The 21,381-nt window shown below is 55.2% G+C and overlaps 1 protein-coding gene across 1 annotated transcript in view; it reads right to left on the bottom strand.

Annotated features, from left to right (window-relative positions):
* Nucleotides 1-21,381, bottom strand: part of DMBT1 (deleted in malignant brain tumors 1) — a 70,362-nt gene that overhangs the window by 21,347 nt on the left and 27,634 nt on the right. Inside the window, exons 13-24 of the mRNA XM_042907807.1 lie at nt 20,735-21,058; nt 17,894-18,217; nt 17,065-17,094; nt 16,417-16,443; nt 13,465-13,788; nt 10,624-10,947; nt 9,795-9,824; nt 9,147-9,173; nt 6,174-6,518; nt 3,354-3,677; nt 2,519-2,548; nt 1,871-1,897 (exon numbers count right to left, since the gene is read on the bottom strand). Of these exons, the coding sequence (XP_042763741.1) occupies nt 1,871-1,897; nt 2,519-2,548; nt 3,354-3,677; nt 6,174-6,518; nt 9,147-9,173; nt 9,795-9,824; nt 10,624-10,947; nt 13,465-13,788; nt 16,417-16,443; nt 17,065-17,094; nt 17,894-18,217; nt 20,735-21,058 (2,136 nt within the window). The remainder of the gene's footprint in view (nt 1-1,870; nt 1,898-2,518; nt 2,549-3,353; nt 3,678-6,173; nt 6,519-9,146; nt 9,174-9,794; nt 9,825-10,623; nt 10,948-13,464; nt 13,789-16,416; nt 16,444-17,064; nt 17,095-17,893; nt 18,218-20,734; nt 21,059-21,381) is intronic.

Raw genomic sequence — 21,381 nt, 5'->3', positions numbered from 1 at the left:
CCATTGCTGGTTCTCATTCTTCCAGGCATGCGTTCAATGAGAGCTCTGGTCTCCAAACAAGATGGACACATGCAACAAACCCATGAGAAGACGACCGCTTCCGCAGCCGTTAGGAAAAGGCAAATCCTATCCACAGACAGATGACTACAATGAAAGGGACAGAAGAAGTCGTGTCGTTGAGGATGTAGAGAAAGCACAACTTCCAGACACAGCTAATGGCACCCTACATTGGTGTGGCTACTGTGGCAAACAGTTCAGTGCTTCCACAAGAGAGAAACATAACGTCATCACTTGACCCACACATTCTACCCCAGGTATATACCCAGGAGATCTGTAAACAGCTGTTCAAATATCAAAATTGTACACAGCAGTCACGGAAAGCCTATTCAAATGAGTCAAAAGATTCAATTAATCAACATGGCCTTCAACCGATGAATGGTTTAAAAAAAAAAAAAGGCTAGGGATTCATGGGGCCACTGTGTACGTGTGCCATCGTGGTGAACCTTGAGAGAGTCTGCCATTGAAAGAAGCCAGCCACAAAGGGCCACATATGCACCGAATCCATTCATACGAAAATGCCAGAGTAAATAAATCCATATTGATAGAAGGCAGACAGGTGATGACCGGAGAGAAATGGGATTGGGTGTGAATGGTAACGGCATGGAATCTCCATCAGGGGCATGAACAATTCTGGAAGTAGATACTGTGCTGGTGGCACTGCTCTGACTAGCCTCAAAACTCCAGACTCTAGACATTAGGCTGGAGAATTGTGGGGTAGCGGTTATGCCCAGAGACCCAAAGAGCAGAAAAGCAAGCACTATTTGGCCATTTGCTACAGTCCTGAGTCACACAGACCATCATCCCCGTCCTACTGTAGGACTGAAAGAAGCAGGAGCAGACACCCCTACGGTCCCTACGGAAGACGAGCTACCAGGCTGTAGGTAGGGGCAATCGAGTCCCTCTCAGTTGCCCCACGGACACGGCACTGTCAGCACAGAACCGGACCTGAAACCGGAGGCCAGCTCCAGCGTAGAGCGCGACATGGCCTGACAGCCCTGGGAGAGGCAAGCTTCTGTGCCTGGACTGGGCAAATGTGGGCAGCATTCAGCAGAGAGCACTTGGGACAGAACAAAGCTCTGACAGGGAAGAGCTTCTTTGGGTCAGAAACCGCTTGCCCTGAGTTGTAGGTACAGACACCATCGCTCCCATGAAGTCAAGTGGCCAAGACCCCTGTCCATGAGGGTCAAGGAGGCCCTAGTATCACATCTTGTCCCTGTCTCTGGAGGTATAGACGGTGGCCATGGGGACCCTGACCCGGGAATCAGAGCCCATGCACATGGTTCCGGTGACTCATCTCTTCCCAAGCAGGTATCAGAGGCCTCCCAGGACATGTCAACCAGACAATGGGTGACAAACAGAGTCCTTCTCCTGGTGGCACGGGGACCTGGCACTGGCATCGGCCCCTCACGTGCACAATGCACAGCCATAGTGGGCCCGAGCACATAAGAGAAAATGGTGCTAAGACAAACACTGTGAGCAGGCGGTCCTGGGACTTGTACATCCCGTTGTTCCTGAAGCTAGACCCACCCACCACTAATGTCCTCATTATGGACATTAGCATATGTCATATGCTCTCCTAGCGTAAGACAGGTGGAGCTGGGTTCCGGTCAATTGCGAACAAAAGCATCCTGACTAGTAGATCCCACAACCGGTAGGTGGCAGGAAATCATAATTCTTGTGGGGAAACAGAACGCCCCACACTGAATACGCTGGTTAGGGCGGAAGCCGAACCCACATTTAGGAATTTCACCCACGCCACTTGGTTATGGTGTTGATGATAATCTTTCGGCAGGAAATCAAGGATGCTTACCGTAGGAAGGACTTGTATACCACCAATCTGGAGAGACACAGAGAGAGAGACAGAAACAAAAAGTAGAATTAGAAAGGAGGTGGAGTCAATCCAGGTTGGCTCAAGTGACTATTAGGTGGGACCAATGGTGGTGATATCTGAGGAGTTCTGCCGGATAGAGGAGAAAGGGGTCTCTGCCGAGAGGCTGCCAAGAGCCAAAATCCCACCGTCGAATGTCCAGCACAACGGCAACAAGGTGGTGCCATGTGCAAGGGTAACTGCCGTACCGTTATGACCCTGTCGTTGGGAAACGCATCACGTAGGCTCCACACGGGGAGTAGGACGTGAAAACGTCTCTATTCTCCCAACACGTGGAGCATTTGGTCCAGGCAATGCAATCCGGCAGAAATGTTCCCGAGACAGCCTTCTCTGTCATCTAAGGTCTTAGTGAGGACGGTGTACCCAGAGGACTCTTATTTCTCTGAGCCAGTAAGGACAGTCCGTGTGTTGTGGGCTGTTCAACTGGAAGTGTCTACATAACCGAGAGGGACCAAGGAAGGCCCAGGAGAGAGAAAAGCTCCGGAGTCCCCCTTAGATGTAAAGTTTGGGGCCAGGGCTGGCTTTCAAGAGGAGATAGATGCTCAGGAGTCAAGAGGCAGCAGAACTCACCTGGTGCGGTCGTGGGCTGGGACTGGGCAGCTGGGAAGAGAAAAGAGCACGTGAGACACCGCACAGAGCTGCCCCAACCGGACGCAAGGGGGAAGGATCTGAGCGGGTCAGATGCCATCGACGCTGGTCCCCGGCCACGGAGGGTAGGGCCCGTGACATCCACACCCTGGAAGGACGACCCTCTTCAAAGGGCCAGGCACACCAAGAACATGATTTCCCATGTCAAGGTGATTGGCCTCAAGGCACACAAACCAGACGTGTGCCTTGAGCTTTCAGCCGCCCACCATGGCAGCAACACCGAGGAGTCCAGCTCCCGCCAACATGCCACGGCTGATCTTTCAGGCCTAAGCAGGGCTCATGACAAGGTTTGTCTGGCAGTCATCGCAGAAGCAGCTGGCCCCTCGCACCACAGACCCGCCGCACGGACCGGGCGTCACCCCTCCAGCGGGGGACATGCAGCCAGGGGCTCAGGACCCCAAACCCGCCGCGGCCGTAGCCACACACATACAGGTTGGTCTGCAATCCTAGCCCTGGGATCCCCGCGAGAGACCCCCATTCAGCAGGCCGATCACTCGCCGCCACCTGCAATGTTGCAGGAGGGCCAGTAACGGCTTCGCGGGGACTGGCAGTTTGGCACGTGTCCTACTTTACCATCTCCACACCTGCCAGCCTGACAAAAACTGACACTGACACTGACACTGACACTGGAGGAGAGTTGAGGAGACATGAGGAAGACAGGGATGGTATATAGGTAGCTTCCAACGATCGGATCAGAACATGACGTCTCTCTTCCCTAGCCAACAGCAAGAGAAACTCCCAACGACAAGAGGCTCACCTGAACAGATGACACTGGCGTCCTCACTATGGCCACAGTTGTGCGAGTTCCAGCCGTTGTGGGGGCAGCGCCACAGGTAGGACTCTTGCCCGGAGCAGCGCACGTTGTCCAGGACAATGGGCCCTGAGCCCTGACCAAAGCGGGCACTTCCCGGGGCCGACACGGCCCAGCCACAGCCCAGTTGCCTGCACACCACGTTGGCGTCATTGATGTCCCAGTCGTCGTCACACACGGTGCCCCAGGAGCCTTGGGACAGGACTTCCACGCGGCCCTGACACCGGTCACCTCCATTCACCAGCCTCAGGGACAAACTTGCCTCGTTCCCTAGAAAGACAAAGAACAAAACCCACTGTCCATGTCCATCTTCTGGCCAAAGGCTTAAGGCTTGGTCCAGACTCAAAAGCTTGCTCACGGCCAGTCTTCCCCGGGCACCGTTCCCCTTCGAACATGCCAAGAGCTGAATCTTCAGCCCACGCACCCTAAGAGCTGAGACACCTAGACAGACCTGTCCAAAGGATGCCACGATGCGGGAAAGGACGCTATGATGCAATGCATGTGAGTAGGAAGACAACCCCCATCCACGCTGGGCATGCTCACGAGGGCATCTTCCAGCCATCGCTGTCAGGCCGAGACCGCTGCCCTGTGGGGCAGCTTGTTGGCTTCTGTAGGGTCCTGCCTGGGTTCAGGCAGAGCCCCAGGACCTGCTTGCAACGTGGCAAGAAAGGTGTAATACTAGCACATGGGCCCCCTTCTTCCTAAGGCTATATGCTCCACGGCCTGCGAGCCATGAGGGAGGTCTCAGGAGATTGGACAGATCTCCAAGCATTACGTTAACCTCCTGCAGAACGGTCAGCACTGAACATCGATCCCACTGGAGTCAGGGGGCTATCCGCCTACCTCCAGACCTGGGATCTGAGAGTCACCTCTTTCTGCTACCAAACACACACAGAGGTTGCGGCAAAGAGAGCAAAGACACACCCCGAGTCCCCTCCTGTGACTTCCATAACCAAACTTTACGTAGAAGGAGAGTGAGCCAGGGACTTGGATAGGAATATTTATTCCCTGTTGGTCTTATAGGTGGGTAGACCGGGGGCCCGGGTGTCCAGAAATCGTGACAGAGGGAAGAGCGAGAGGTAGACATCTCGGGAAGGAGTCTTCGAAAAGAGTGTGTGGCGGGCCTCTTGACCACTGACACCTGCAATTGTCACCTTGCTGCACAGGCCTGCTGCTCGGCCAGCCCTGTTGGGATGAAGGCTCTGCGGGAGGACCACCTGGTCCGTCCACATCCATCTCGAAACCTGGCATGTCACTGTCTCCCTCACAGGGCCTTTGCATCCTGCCCACCCTGACGTATGCATGTCTGAGTGGTGCTGGGTCAACCTGAAATGAGTCAGATATCCTAGTGCCTGTAACACACCATCACTTGCTACACTTTCACCCCCAGGGCACTGTTCATCTGCTTTGGACATATGCACGGGACACAGATGAATCTGAGGGCGTTCCAAACGGCGAGCGATGGAGAGAATCCAGCATGCTCTGAGGTCCCTTCAGGAGAAGGGCAGTGGTCATCCGTGTCCATTGTTCCACCCAACGTGTCGGCCCAGATTGCATTACAGCTGAAATCCAAACACAGAGGCCAGTTCCCTGAACCTGCACGCAGCTGTCTCCTGGGACAGCCTGAAACAACTACACGAAACCTCCTGGGCCGATGGCCAGACGGGCCTCTTAGAGCTCCAGGTCTCTTTAAGAGCCACTGTCGTGACTAACTGACAAGCAGAAACACGGGATACCCATAATTTCGACCAAGAGCGGTGCTTCCCCCGAGCGCTGAGAAGAAGGATGGGAACCGCGAAAAGAGACATTCCCAGTGGGGTCACCTGACACTCACCCGGGCGAACCGTACATTGGGGTGAACAGCTGTAATAGAAAAAACCTCAAGGCAGACACAAAAGCACACAGGTGCTCCAACTGGATCAAAGGTTGAAGAAACCAGCCTAATCTCACAAGCAGATGACTCCACGTGTCCTTGGGCAGACACAGCAAGGGCCCTCCATGAATCTCTCAGTCCTCTGGGAGCCCCACCCTATGCCCCACTGCCATTGCTTGCCTTGCTGGGCCTGAGGACTGGCTTTCCGGCAGTCGGAATGCCACCAGCAGGCCCACGAACACCCTCAGAACCACTGCATCCACGCCACGTGGAAACAGCTAGAATGGGTTGAACAGTTATGCTAGGAAGATCCCAAGCCTCCCATCCCAGGTGCTATGCGCTCAGCCTTGACAAGGTTTCACAGGCTTTCTGCAGGGGGCCAAGCTCAGGCCCCGGGGTCCTCGGTGGCTCATCAGTGTTCCATGTGCCACTCACCAGCCATTCCCTACATCGATCCCCTTCTCCACTACTATCGCTGTCGCCCCAGATGCGCAATCTAGACTGCAATCCTGCTCCCTAGGTTGGCTTCATGGAGGACCCCGAAGCATAGGGCCACAAAGGAGTGAAGGTGGCTCGTCTTTCAACCACATTCCCAAAAGGTGCGCCTTGAGAAAAGGGCCCTAGGAAAACAGGTGTGGACTGAGCAGATGATCCAGCTGACAAGCAGGGGGTCATTTTGGCTGCCCACTGAAAGGTGAATGCACCTTGTCACCCACAGTGTCACTGATAATCCCAAGCAATTTCTGTCCACAGAAAGAGGGCAGCCGCCCCTGCGGTCCACCTCTGTGGCACTTCAGGGGACAGCTGCGCCCAGGAGACCTAGAGACACAGATATCCAGGAGAGGTCGGGTGGGGACCCTGGAGAAAGGAGTGTGTCGGTTCTCAGTAATCGCCATGAGAGTTTTGAAGTTCACCTGAGCAGATGACACTGGCGTCCTCCCCATGGCGACAGTTGTGCGAGTTCCAGCCGTTGTGGGGGCAGCGCCACAGGTAGGACTCTTGCCCGGAGCAGCGCACGTCGTCCAGGACAATGGGCCCTGAGCCCTCACCAAAGCGGGCACTTCCCGGGGCCGACATGGCCCGGCCACAGCTCAGCTGCCTGCACACCACGTCGGCGTCATTGGTGTCCCAGCTGTCGTCACACACGGTGCCCCAGGAGCCTCGGTACAGGACCTCCACGCGGCCCCGACACTGGTCACTTCCATTCACCAGCCTCAGGGACAAACCTGTTTCGTTCCCTAGCAGGAGACACGAAAATTATCTTTCTCTTCCTCCCCGGAGGAAAAGCCCCAGGGTCTCAGTGGACAAGAATTACTTCAGGGACCATGACTTCTGCATGCAGGTTAAGGTTGCCCAGCACAGGACTCTCTGAAGCTTGCTCACCATTGTTCACCATTGAGGGGCTATTCAGATACCCCGGAGGGTCATGAGGTTTACGCATGTGCACAGTTTGGTGGCCCACGATGTCAGCACTGGGATTGCTGACTGGTCATGGGAAGCAGGGGCGAAGGGTGAAAGCCAGCCGCCTGCCTCCCTACCTCGATGACCAACCCAAGCACCTACATCAAGCCCAGAGTTCCTACCCAGCCACCATCAAGAAACTGTCCTAGACCTAGTGCTTACAGACTCCACCCCACCTTCCCCTGACCGTCCTATGTCGTGCACCCTACTACTGGGCCTGAGGGTTCTTGTGAAGGTTCCTTTATGCTGACCACTGACTCGTGTCGCTCTTAAGCCCCGAGCTTGTACTCAATCTGAAACAGTCCGTGAGCCCTCTGAATATCATACCAGTGGGCAGGACTAACGATCACTGACTCTGAGCTGTGCACACGCACAGCAGCCCGGACCTGTGGGTGGCAGAAAAGAAACACAACATGGCAGCATTAGGTCTGCCGGCAGGAAGGTCATTTGCCACGTTCAGCACGACAGCACAGCTCATGAGTGATCGGGCTCACCTGGACCCAGCCCTTTGCACCCTGTGAGCTGGGCTGGGGCATGACCATTGCTGGTTCTCATTCTTCCAGGCATGCGTTCAATGAGAGCTCTGGTCTCCAAACAAGATGGACACATGCAACAAACCCATGAGAAGACGACCGCTTCCGCAGCCGTTAGGAAAAGGCAAATCCTATCCACAGACAGATGACTACAATGAAAGGGACAGAAGAAGTCGTGTCGTTGAGGATGTAGAGAAAGCACAACTTCCAGACACAGCTAATGGCACCCTACATTGGTGTGGCTACTGTGGCAAACAGTTCAGTGCTTCCACAAGAGAGAAACATAACGTCATCACTTGACCCACACATTCTACCCCAGGTATATACCCAGGAGATCTGTAAACAGCTGTTCAAATATCAAAATTGTACACAGCAGTCACGGAAAGCCTATTCAAATGAGTCAAAAGATTCAATTAATCAACATGGCCTTCAACCGATGAATGGTTTAAAAAAAAAAAAAGGCTAGGGATTCATGGGGCCACTGTGTACGTGTGCCATCGTGGTGAACCTTGAGAGAGTCTGCCATTGAAAGAAGCCAGCCACAAAGGGCCACATATGCACCGAATCCATTCATACGAAAATGCCAGAGTAAATAAATCCATATTGATAGAAGGCAGACAGGTGATGACCGGAGAGAAATGGGATTGGGTGTGAATGGTAACGGCATGGAATCTCCATCAGGGGCATGAACAATTCTGGAAGTAGATACTGTGCTGGTGGCACTGCTCTGACTATCCTCAAAACTCCAGACTCTAGACATTAGGCTGGAGAATTGTGGGGTAGCGGTTATGCCCAGAGACCCAAAGAGCAGAAAAGCAAGCACTATTTGGCCATTTGCTACAGTCCTGAGTCACACAGACCATCATCCCCATCCTACTGTAGGACTGAAAGAAGCAGGAGCAGACACCCCTACGGTCCCTACGGAAGACGAGCTACCAGGCTGTAGGGGCAATCGAGTCCCTCTCAGTTGCCCCACGGACACTGCACTGTCAGCACAGAACCGGACCTGAAACCGGAGGCCAGCTCCAGCGTAGAGCGCGACATGGCCTGACAGCCCTGGGAGAGGCAAGCTTCTGTGCCTGGACTGGGCAAATGTGGGCAGCATTCAGCAGAGAGCACTTGGGACAGAACAAAGCTCTGACAGGGAAGAGCTTCTTTGGGTCAGAAACCGCTTGCCCTGAGTTGTAGGTACAGACACCATCGCTCCCATGAAGTCAAGTGGCCAAGACCCCTGTCCATGAGGGTCAAGGAGGCCCTAGTATCACATCTTGTCCCTGTCTCTGGAGGAATAAGACGGTGGCCATGGGGACCCTGACCCGGGAATCAGAGCCCATGCACATGGTTCCGGTGACTCATCTCTTCCCAAGCAGGTATCAGAGGCCTCCCAGGACATGTCAACCAGACAATGGGTGACAAACAGAGTCCTTCTCCTGGTGGCACGGGGACCTGGCACTGGCATCGGCCCCTCATGTGCACAATGCACAGCCATAGTGAGCCCGAGCACATAAGAGAAAATGGTGCTAAGACAAACACTGTGAGCAGGCGGTCCTGGGACTTGTACATCCCGTTGTTCCTGAAGCTAGACCCACCCACCACTAATGTCCTCATTATGGACATTAGCATATGTCATATGCTCTCCTAGCATAAGACAGGTGGAGCTGGGTTCCGGTCAATTGCGAACAAAAGCATCCTGACTAGTAGATCCCACAACCGGTGGGTGGCAGGAAATCATAATTCTTGTGGGGAAACAGAACGCCCCACACTGAATACGCTGGTTAGGGCGGAAGCCGAACCCACATTTAGGAATTTCACCCACGCCACTTGGTTATGGTGTTGATGATAATCTTTCGGCAGGAAATCAAGGATGCTTACCGTAGGAAGGACTTGTATACCACCAATCTGGAGAGACACAGAGAGAGAGACAGAAACAAAAAGTAGAATTAGAAAGGAGGTGGAGTCAATCCAGGTTGGCTCAAGTGACTATTAGGTGGGACCAATGGTGGTGATATCTGAGGAGTTCTGCCGGATAGAGGAGAAAGGGGTCTCTGCCGAGAGGCTGCCAAGAGCCAAAATCCCACCGTCGAATGTCCAGCACAACGGCAACGAGGTGGTGCCATGTGCAAGGGTCATTGCCGTGCCGTTATGACCCTGTCGTTGGGAAACGCATCACGTAGGCTCCACACGGGGAGTAGGACGTGAAAACGTCTCTATTCTCCCAACACGTGGAGCATTTGGTCCAGGCAATGCAATCCGGCAGAAATGTTCCCGAGACAGCCTTCTCTGTCATCTAAGGTCTTAGTGAGGACGGTGTACCCAGAGGACTCTTATTTCTCTGAGCCAGTAAGGACAGTCCGTGTGTTGTGGGCTGTTCAACTGGAAGTGTCTACATAACCGAGAGGGACCAAGGAAGGCCCAGGAGAGAGAAAAGCTCCGGAGTCCCCCTTAGATGTAAAGTTTGGGGCCAGGGCTGGCTTACAAGAGGAGATAGATGCTCAGGAGTCAAGAGGCAGCAGAACTCACCTGGTGCGGTCGTGGGCTGGGACTGGGCAGCTGGGAAGAGACAAGAGCACGTGAGACACCGCACAGAGCTGCCCCAACCGGACGCAAGGGGGAAGGATCTGAGCGGGTCAGATGCCATCGACGCTGGTCCCCGGCCACGGAGGGTAGGGCCCGTGACATCCACACCCTGGAAGGACGACCCTCTTCAAAGGGCCAGGCACACCAAGAACATGATTTCCCATGTCAAGGTGATTGGCCTCAAGGCACACAAACCAGACGTGTGCCTTGAGCTTTCAGCCGCCCACCATGGCAGCAACACCGAGGAGTCCAGCTCCCGCCAACATGCCACGGCTGATCTTTCAGGCCTAAGCAGGGCTCATGACAAGGTTTGTCTGGCAGTCATCGCAGAAGCAGCTGGCCCCTCGCACCACAGACCCGCCACACGGACCGGGCGTCACCCCTCCAGCGGGGGACATGCAGCCAGGGGCTCAGGACCCCAAACCCGCCGCGGCCGTAGCCACACACATACAGGTTGGTCTGCAATCCTAGCCCTGGGATCCCCGCGAGAGACCCCCATTCAGCAGGCCGATCACTCGCCGCCACCTGCAATGTTGCAGGAGGGCCAGTAACGGCTTCGCGGGGACTGGCAGTTTGGCACGTGTCCTACTTTACCATCTCCACACCTGCCAGCCTGACAAAAACTGACACTGACACTGACACTGGAGGAGAGTTGAGGAGACGTGAGGAAGACAGGGATGGTATATAGGTAGCTTCCAACGATCGGATCAGAACATGACGTCTCTCTTCCCTAGCCAACAGCAAGAGAAACTCCCAACGACAAGAGGCTCACCTGAACAGATGACACTGGCGTCCTCACTATGGCCACAGTTGTGCGAGTTCCAGCCGTTGTGGGGGCAGCGCCACAGGTAGGACTCTTGCCCGGAGCAGCGCACGTTGTCCAGGACAATGGGCCCTGAGCCCTGACCAAAGCGGGCACTTCCCGGGGCCGACACGGCCCAGCCACAGCCCAGTTGCCTGCACACCACGTTGGCGTCATTGATGTCCCAGTCGTCGTCACACACGGTGCCCCAGGAGCCTTGGGACAGGACTTCCACGCGGCCCTGACACCGGTCACCTCCATTCACCAGCCTCAGGGACAAACCTGCCTCGTTCCCTAGAAAGACAAAGAACAAAACCCACTGTCCATGTCCATCTTCTGGCCAAAGGCTTAAGGCTTGGTCCAGACTCAAAAGCTTGCTCACGGCCAGTCTTCCCCGGGCACCGTTCCCCTTCGAACATGCCAAGAGCTGAATCTTCAGCCCACGCACCCTAAGAGCTGAGACACCTAGACAGACCTGTCCAAAGGATGCCACGATGCGGGAAAGGACGCTATGATGCAATGCATGTGAGTAGGAAGACAACCCCCATCCACGCTGGGCATGCTCACGAGGGCATCTTCCAGCCATCGCTGTCAGGCCGAGACCGCTGCCCTGTGGGGCAGCTTGTTGGCTTCTGTAGGGTCCTGCCTGGGTTCAGGCAGAGCCCCAGGACCTGCTTGCAACGTGGCAAGAAAGGTGTAATACTAGCACATGGGCCCCCTTCTTCCCAAGGCTATATGCTCCACGGCCTGCGAGCCATGAGGGAGGTCTCAGGAGATTGGACAGATCTCCAAGCATTACGTTAACCTCCTGCAGAACGGTCAGCACTGAACATCGATCCCACTGGAGTCAGGGGGCTATCCGCCTACCTTCAGACCTGGGATCTGAGAGTCACCTCTTTCTGCTACCAAACACACACAGAGGTTGCGGCAAAGAGAGCAAAGACACACCCCGAGTCCCCTCCTGTGACTTCCATAACCAAACTTTACGTAGAAGGAGAGTGAGCCAGGGACTTGGATAGGAATATTTATTCCCTGTTGGTCTTATAGGTGGGTAGACCGGGGGCCCGGGTGTCCAGAAATCGTGACAGAGGGAAGAGCGAGAGGTAGACATCTCGGGAAGGAGTCTTCGAAAAGAGTGTGTGGCGGGCCTCTTGACCACTGACACCTGCAATTGTCACCTTGCTGCACAGGCCTGCTGCTCGGCCAGCCCTGTTGGGATGAAGGCTCTGCGGGAGGACCACCTGGTCCGTCCACATCCATCTCGAAACCTGGCATGTCACTGTCTCCCTCACAGGGCCTTTGCATCCTGCCCACCCTGACGTATGCATGTCTGAGTGGTGCTGGGTCAACCTGAAATGAGTCAGATATCCTAGTGCCTGTAACACACCATCACTTGCTACACTTTCACCCCCAGGGCACTGTTCATCTGCTTTGGACATATGCACGGGACACAGATGAATCTGAGGGCGTTCCAAACGGCGAGCGATGGAGAGAATCCAGCATGCTCTGAGGTCCCTTCAGGAGAAGGGCAGTGGTCATCCGTGTCCATTGTTCCACCCACCGTGTCGGCCCAGATTGCATTACAGCTGAAATCCAAACACAGAGGCCAGTTCCCTGAACCTGCACGCAGCTGTCTCCTGGGACAGCCTGAAACAACTACACGAAACCTCCTGGGCCGATGGCCAGACGGGCCTCTTAGAGCTCCAGGTCTCTTTAAGAGCCACTGTCGTGACTAACTGACAAGCAGAAACACGGGATACCCATAATTTCGACCAAGAGCGGTGCTTCCCCCGAGCGCTGAGAAGAAGGATGGGAACCGCGAAAAGAGACATTCCCAGTGGGGTCACCTGACACTCACCCGGGCGAACCGTACATTGGGGCGAACAGCTGTAATAGAAAAAACCTCAAGGCAGACACAAAAGCACACAGGTGCTCCAACTGGATCAAAGGTTGAAGAAACCAGCCTAATCTCACAAGCAGATGACTCCACGTGTCCTTGGGCAGACACAGCAAGGGCCCTCCATGAATCTCTCAGTCCTCTGGGAGCCCCACCCTATGCCCCACTGCCATTGCTTGCCTTGCTGGGCCTGAGGACTGGCTTTCCGGCAGTCGGAATGCCACCAGCAGGCCCACGAACACCCTCAGAACCACTGCATCCACGCCACGTGGAAACAGCTAGAATGGGTTGAACAGTTATGCTAGGAAGATCCCAAGCCTCCCATCCCAGGTGCTATGCGCTCAGCCTTGACAAGGTTTCACAGGCTTTCTGCAGGGGGCCAAGCTCAGGCCCCGGGGTCCTCGGTGGCTCATCAGTGTTCCATGTGCCACTCACCAGCCATTCCCTACATCGATCCCCTTCTCCACTACTATCGCTGTCGCCCCAGATGCGCAATCTAGACTGCAATCCTGCTCCCTAGGTTGGCTTCATGGAGGACCCCGAAGCATAGGGCCACAAAGGAGTGAAGGTGGCTCGTCTTTCAACCACATTCCCAAAAGGTGCGCCTTGAGAAAAGGGCCCTAGGAAAACAGGTGTGGACTGAGCAGATGATCCAGCTGACAAGCAGGGGGTCATTTTGGCTGCCCACTGAAAGGTGAATGCACCTTGTCACCCACAGTGTCACTGATAATCCCAAGCAATTTCTGTCCACAGAAAGAGGGCAGCCGCCCCTGCGGTCCACCTCTGTGGCACTTCAGGGGACAGCTGCGCCCAGGAGACCTAGAGACACAGATATCCAGGAGAGGTCGGGTGGGGACCCTGGAGAAAGGAGTGTGTCGGTTCTCAGTAATCGCCATGAGAGTTTTGAAGTTCACCTGAGCAGATGACACTGGCGTCCTCCCCATGGCGACAGTTGTGCGAGTTCCAGCCGTTGTGGGGGCAGCGCCACAGGTAGGACTCTTGCCCGGAGCAGCGCACGTCGTCCAGGACAATGGGCCCTGAGCCCTCACCAAAGCGGGCACTTCCCGGGGCCGACATGGCCCGGCCACAGCTCAGCTGCCTGCACACCACGTCGGCGTCATTGGTGTCCCAGCTGTCGTCACACACGGTGCCCCAGGAGCCTCGGTACAGGACCTCCACGCGGCCCCGACACTGGTCACTTCCATTCACCAGCCTCAGGGACAAACCTGTTTCGTTCCCTAGCAGGAGACACGAAAATTATCTTTCTCTTCCTCCCCGGAGGAAAAGCCCCAGGGTCTCAGTGGACAAGAATTACTTCAGGGACCATGACTTCTGCATGCAGGTTAAGGTTGCCCAGCACAGGACTCTCTGAAGCTTGCTCACCATTGTTCACCATTGAGGGGCTATTCAGATACCCCGGAGGGTCATGAGGTTTACGCATGTGCACAGTTTGGTGGCCCACGATGTCAGCACTGGGATTGCTGACTGGTCATGGGAAGCAGGGGCGAAGGGTGAAAGCCAGCCGCCTGCCTCCCTACCTCGATGACCAACCCAAGCACCTACATCAAGCCCAGAGTTCCTACCCAGCCACCATCAAGAAACTGTCCTAGACCTAGTGCTTACAGACTCCACCCCACCTTCCCCTGACCGTCCTATGTCGTGCACCCTACTACTGGGCCTGAGGGTTCTTGTGAAGGTTCCTTTATGCTGACCACTGACTCGTGTCGCTCTTAAGCCCCGAGCTTGTACTCAATCTGAAACAGTCCGTGAGCCCTCTGAATATCATACCAGTGGGCAGGACTAACGATCACTGACTCTGAGCTGTGCACACGCACAGCAGCCCGGACCTGTGGGTGGCAGAAAAGAAACACAACATGGCAGCATTAGGTCTGCCGGCAGGAAGGTCATTTGCCACGTTCAGCACGACAGCACAGCTCATGAGTGATCGGGCTCACCTGGACCCAGCCCTTTGCACCCTGTGAGCTGGGCTGGGGCATGACCATTGCTGGTTCTCATTCTTCCAGGCATGCGTTCAATGAGAGCTCTGGTCTCCAAACAAGATGGACACATGCAACAAACCCATGAGAAGACGACCGCTTCCGCAGCCGTTAGGAAAAGGCAAATCCTATCCACAGACAGATGACTACAATGAAAGGGACAGAAGAAGTCGTGTCGTTGAGGATGTAGAGAAAGCACAACTTCCAGACACAGCTAATGGCACCCTACATTGGTGTGGCTACTGTGGCAAACAGTTCAGTGCTTCCACAAGAGAGAAACATAACGTCATCACTTGACCCACACATTCTACCCCAGGTATATACCCAGGAGATCTGTAAACAGCTGTTCAAATATCAAAATTGTACACAGCAGTCACGGAAAGCCTATTCAAATGAGTCAAAAGATTCAATTAATCAACATGGCCTTCAACCGATGAATGGTTTAAAAAAAAAAAAAGGCTAGGGATTCATGGGGCCACTGTGTACGTGTGCCATCGTGGTGAACCTTGAGAGAGTCTGCCATTGAAAGAAGCCAGCCACAAAGGGCCACATATGCACCGAATCCATTCATACGAAAATGCCAGAGTAAATAAATCCATATTGATAGAAGGCAGACAGGTGATGACCGGAGAGAAATGGGATTGGGTGTGAATGGTAACGGCATGGAATCTCCATCAGGGGCATGAACAATTCTGGAAGTAGATACTGTGCTGGTGGCACTGCTCTGACTATCCTCAAAACTCCAGACTCTAGACATTAGGCTGGAGAATTGTGGGGTAGCGGTTATGCCCAGAGACCCAAAGAGCAGAAAAGCAAGCACTATTTGGCCATTTGCTACAGTCCTGAGTCACACAGACCATCATCCCCATCCTACTGTAGGACTGAAAGAAGCAGGAGCAGACACCCCTACGGTCCCTACGGAAGACGAGCTACCAGGCTGTAGGGGCAATCGAGTCCCTCTCAGTTGCCCCACGGACACTGCACTGTCAGCACAGAACCGGACCTGAAACCGGAGGCCAGCTCCAGCGTAGAGCGCGACATGGCCTGACAGCCCTGGGAGAGGCAAGCTTCTGTGCCTGGACTGGGCAAATGTGGGCAGCATTCAGCAGAGAGCACTTGGGACAGAACAAAGCTCTGACAGGGAAGAGCTTCTTTGGGTCAGAAACCGCTTGCCCTGAGTTGTAGGTACAGACACCATCGCTCCCATGAAGTCAAGTGGCCAAGACCCCTGTCCATGAGGGTCAAGGAGGCCCTAGTATCACATCTTGTCCCTGTCTCTGGAGGAATAAGACGGTGGCCATGGGGACCCTGACCCGGGAATCAGAGCCCATGCACATGGTTCCGGTGACTCATCTCTTCCCAAGCAGGTATCAGAGGCCTCCCAGGACATGTCAACCAGACAATGGGTGACAAACAGAGTCCTTCTCCTGGTGGCACGGGGACCTGGCACTGGCATCGGCCCCTCATGTGCACAATGCACAGCCATAGTGAGCCCGAGCACATAAGAGAAAATGGTGCTAAGACAAACACTGTGAGCAGGCGGTCCTGGGACTTGTACATCCCGTTGTTCCTGAAGCTAGACCCACCCACCACTAATGTCCTCATTATGGACATTAGCATATGTCATATGCTCTCCTAGCATAAGACAGGTGGAGCTGGGTTCCGGTCAATTGCGAACAAAAGCATCCTGACTAGTAGATCCCACAACCGGTGGGTGGCAGGAAATCATAATTCTTGTGGGGAAACAGAACGCCCCACACTGAATACGCTGGTTAGGGCGGAAGCCGAACCCACATTTAGGAATTTCACCCACGCCACTTGGTTATGGTGTTGATGATAATCTTTCGGCAGGAAATCAAGGATGCTTACCGTAGGAAGGACTTGTATACCACCAATCTGGAGAGACACAGAGAGAGAGACAGAAACAAAAAGTAGAATTAGAAAGGAGGTGGAGTCAATCCAGGTTGGCTCAAGTGACTATTAGGTGGGACCAATGGTGGTGATATCTGAGGAGTTCTGCCGGATAGAGGAGAAAGGGGTCTCTGCCGAGAGGCTGCCAAGAGCCAAAATCCCACCGTCGAATGTCCAGCACAACGGCAACGAGGTGGTGCCATGTGCAAGGGTCATTGCCGTGCCGTTATGACCCTGTCGTTGGGAAACGCATCACGTAGGCTCCACACGGGGAGTAGGACGTGAAAACGTCTCTATTCTCCCAACACGTGGAGCATTTGGTCCAGGCAATGCAATCCGGCAGAAATGTTCCCGAGACAGCCTTCTCTGTCATCTAAGGTCTTAGTGAGGACGGTGTACCCAGAGGACTCTTATTTCTCTGAGCCAGTAAGGACAGTCCGTGTGTTGTGGGCTGTTCAACTGGAAGTGTCTACATAACCGAGAGGGACCAAGGAAGGCCCAGGAGAGAGAAAAGCTCCGGAGTCCCCCTTAGATGTAAAGTTTGGGGCCAGGGCTGGCTTACAAGAGGAGATAGATGCTCAGGAGTCAAGAGGCAGCAGAACTCACCTGGTGCGGTCGTGGGCTGGGACTGGGCAGCTGGGAAGAGACAAGAGCACGTGAGACACCGCACAGAGCTGCCCCAACCGGACGCAAGGGGGAAGGATCTGAGCGGGTCAGATGCCATCGACGCTGGTCCCCGGCCACGGAGGGTAGGGCCCGTGACATCCACACCCTGGAAGGACGACCCTCTTCAAAGGGCCAGGCACACCAAGAACATGATTTCCCATGTCAAGGTGATTGGCCTCAAGGCACACAAACCAGACGTGTGCCTTGAGCTTTCAGCCGCCCACCATGGCAGCAACACCGAGGAGTCCAGCTCCCGCCAACATGCCACGGCTGATCTTTCAGGCCTAAGCAGGGCTCATGACAAGGTTTGTCTGGCAGTCATCGCAGAAGCAGCTGGCCCCTCGCACCACAGACCCGCCACACGGACCGGGCGTCACCCCTCCAGCGGGGGACATGCAGCCAGGGGCTCAGGACCCCAAACCCGCCGCGGCCGTAGCCACACACATACAGGTTGGTCTGCAATCCTAGCCCTGGGATCCCCGCGAGAGACCCCCATTCAGCAGGCCGATCACTCGCCGCCACCTGCAATGTTGCAGGAGGGCCAGTAACGGCTTCGCGGGGACTGGCAGTTTGGCACGTGTCCTACTTTACCATCTCCACACCTGCCAGCCTGACAAAAACTGACACTGACACTGACACTGGAGGAGAGTTGAGGAGACGTGAGGAAGACAGGGATGGTATATAGGTAGCTTCCAACGATCGGATCAGAACATGACGTCTCTCTTCCCTAGCCAACAGCAAGAGAAACTCCCAACGACAAGAGGCTCACCTGAACAGATGACACTGGCGTCCTCACTATGGCCACAGTTGTGCGAGTTCCAGCCGTTGTGGGGGCAGCGCCACAGGTAGGACTCTTGCCCGGAGCAGCGCACGTTGTCCAGGACAATGGGCCCTGAGCCCTGACCAAAGCGGGCACTTCCCGGGGCCGACACGGCCCAGCCACAGCCCAGTTGCCTGCACACCACGTTGGCGTCATTGATGTCCCAGTCGTCGTCACACACGGTGCCCCAGGAGCCTTGGGACAGGACTTCCACGCGGCCCTGACACCGGTCACCTCCATTCACCAGCCTCAGGGACAAACCTGCCTCGTTCCCTAGAAAGACAAAGAACAAAACCCACTGTCCATGTCCATCTTCTGGCCAAAGGCTTAAGGCTTGGTCCAGACTCAAAAGCTTGCTCACGGCCAGTCTTCCCCGGGCACCGTTCCCCTTCGAACATGCCAAGAGCTGAATCTTCAGCCCACGCACCCTAAGAGCTGAGACACCTAGACAGACCTGTCCAAAGGATGCCACGATGCGGGAAAGGACGCTATGATGCAATGCATGTGAGTAGGAAGACAACCCCCATCCACGCTGGGCATGCTCACGAGGGCATCTTCCAGCCATCGCTGTCAGGCCGAGACCGCTGCCCTGTGGGGCAGCTTGTTGGCTTCTGTAGGGTCCTGCCTGGGTTCAGGCAGAGCCCCAGGACCTGCTTGCAACGTGGCAAGAAAGGTGTAATACTAGCACATGGGCCCCCTTCTTCCCAAGGCTATATGCTCCACGGCCTGCGAGCCATGAGGGAGGTCTCAGGAGATTGGACAGATCTCCAAGCATTACGTTAACCTCCTGCAGAACGGTCAGCACTGAACATCGATCCCACTGGAGTCAGGGGGCTATCCGCCTACCTTCAGACCTGGGATCTGAGAGTCACCTCTTTCTGCTACCAAACACACACAGAGGTTGCGGCAAAGAGAGCAAAGACACACCCCGAGTCCCCTCCTGTGACTTCCATAACCAAACTTTACGTAGAAGGAGAGTGAGCCAGGGACTTGGATAGGAATATTTATTCCCTGTTGGTCTTATAGGTGGGTAGACCGGGGGCCCGGGTGTCCAGAAATCGTGACAGAGGGAAGAGCGAGAGGTAGACATCTCGGGAAGGAGTCTTCGAAAAGAGTGTGTGGCGGGCCTCTTGACCACTGACACCTGCAATTGTCACCTTGCTGCACAGGCCTGCTGCTCGGCCAGCCCTGTTGGGATGAAGGCTCTGCGGGAGGACCACCTGGTCCGTCCACATCCATCTCGAAACCTGGCATGTCACTGTCTCCCTCACAGGGCCTTTGCATCCTGCCCACCCTGACGTATGCATGTCTGAGTGGTGCTGGGTCAACCTGAAATGAGTCAGATATCCTAGTGCCTGTAACACACCATCACTTGCTACACTTTCACCCCCAGGGCACTGTTCATCTGCTTTGGACATATGCACGGGACACAGATGAATCTGAGGGCGTTCCAAACGGCGAGCGATGGAGAGAATCCAGCATGCTCTGAGGTCCCTTCAGGAGAAGGGCAGTGGTCATCCGTGTCCATTGTTCCACCCAACGTGTCGGCCCAGATTGCATTACAGCTGAAATCCAAACACAGAGGCCAGTTCCCTGAACCTGCACGCAGCTGTCTCCTGGGACAGCCTGAAACAACTACACGAAACCTCCTGGGCCGATGGCCAGACGGGCCTCTTAGAGCTCCAGGTCTCTTTAAGAGCCACTGTCGTGACTAACTGACAAGCAGAAACACGGGATACCCATAATTTCGACCAAGAGCGGTGCTTCCCCCGAGCGCTGAGAAGAAGGATGGGAACCGCGAAAAGAGACATTCCCAGTGGGGTCACCTGACACTCACCCGGGCGAACCGTACATTGGGGTGAACAGCTGTAATAGAAAAAACCTCAAGGCAGACACAAAAGCACACAGGTGCTCCAACTGGATCAAAGGTTGAAGAAACCAGCCTAATCTCACAAGCAGATGACTCCACGTGTCCTTGGGCAGACACAGCAAGGGCCCTCCATGAATCTCTCAGTCCTCTGGGAGCCCCACCCTATGCCCCACTGCCATTGCTTGCCTTGCTGGGCCTGAGGACTGGCTTTCCGGCAGTCGGAATGCCACCAGCAGGCCCACGAACACCCTCAGAACCACTGCATCCACGCCACGTGGAAACAGCTAGAATGGGTTGAACAGTTATGCTAGGAAGATCCCAAGCCTCCCATCCCAGGTGCTATGCGCTCAGCCTCGACAAGGTTTCACAGGCTTTCTGCAGGGGGCCAAGCTCAGGCCCCGGGGTCCTCGGTGGCTCATCAGTGTTCCATGTGCCACTCACCAGCCATTCCCTACATCGATCCCCTTCTCCACTACTATCGCTGTCGCCCCAGATGCGCAATCTAGACTGCAATCCTGCTCCCTAGGTTGGCTTCATGGAGGACCCCGAAGCATAGGGCCACAAAGGAGTGAAGGTGGCTCGTCTTTCAACCACATTCCCAAAAGGTGCGCCTTGAGAAAAGGGCCCTAGGAAAACAGGTGTGGACTGAGCAGATGATCCAGCTGACAAGCAGGGGGTCATTTTGGCTGCCCACTGAAAGGTGAATGCACCTTGTCACCCACAGTGTCACTGATAATCCCAAGCAATTTCTGTCCACAGAAAGAGGGCAGCCGCCCCTGCGGTCCACCTCTGTGGCACTTCAGGGGACAGCTGCGCCCAGGAGACCTAGAGACACAGATATCCAGGAGAGGTCGGGTGGGGACCCTGGAGAAAGGAGTGTGTCGGTTCTCAGTAATCGCCATGAGAGTTTTGAAGTTCACCTGAGCAGATGACACTGGCGTCCTCCCCATGGCGACAGTTGTGCGAGTTCCAGCCGTTGTGGGGGCAGCGCCACAGGTAGGACTCTTGCCCGGAGCAGCGCACGTCGTCCAGGACAATGGGCCCTGAGCCCTCACCAAAGCGGGCACTTCCCGGGGCCGACATGGCCCGGCCACAGCTCAGCTGCCTGCACACCACGTCGGCGTCATTGGTGTCCCAGCTGTCGTCACACACGGTGCCCCAGGAGCCTCGGTACAGGACCTCCACGCGGCCCCGACACTGGTCACTTCCATTCACCAGCCTCAGGGACAAACCTGTTTCGTTCCCTAGCAGGAGACACGAAAATTATCTTTCTCTTCCTCCCCGGAGGAAAAGCCCCAGGGTCTCAGTGGACAAGAATTACTTCAGGGACCATGACTTCTGCATGCAGGTTAAGGTTGCCCAGCACAGGACTCTCTGAAGCTTGCTCACCATTGTTCACCATTGAGGGGCTATTCAGATACCCCGGAGGGTCATGAGGTTTACGCATGTGCACAGTTTGGTGGCCCACGATGTCAGCACTGGGATTGCTGACTGGTCATGGGAAGCAGGGGCGAAGGGTGAAAGCCAGCCGCCTGCCTCCCTACCTCGATGACCAACCCAAGCACCT

This window comes from Panthera leo, chromosome D2 (assembly GCF_018350215.1).
Source record: "Panthera leo isolate Ple1 chromosome D2, P.leo_Ple1_pat1.1, whole genome shotgun sequence".
NCBI classification, from domain to species: Eukaryota; Metazoa; Chordata; class Mammalia; order Carnivora; family Felidae; genus Panthera; species Panthera leo.
The sequence above is the reverse complement of the archived record's forward strand: the minus strand, read 5'-3'. Positions and strand labels throughout refer to the sequence as shown.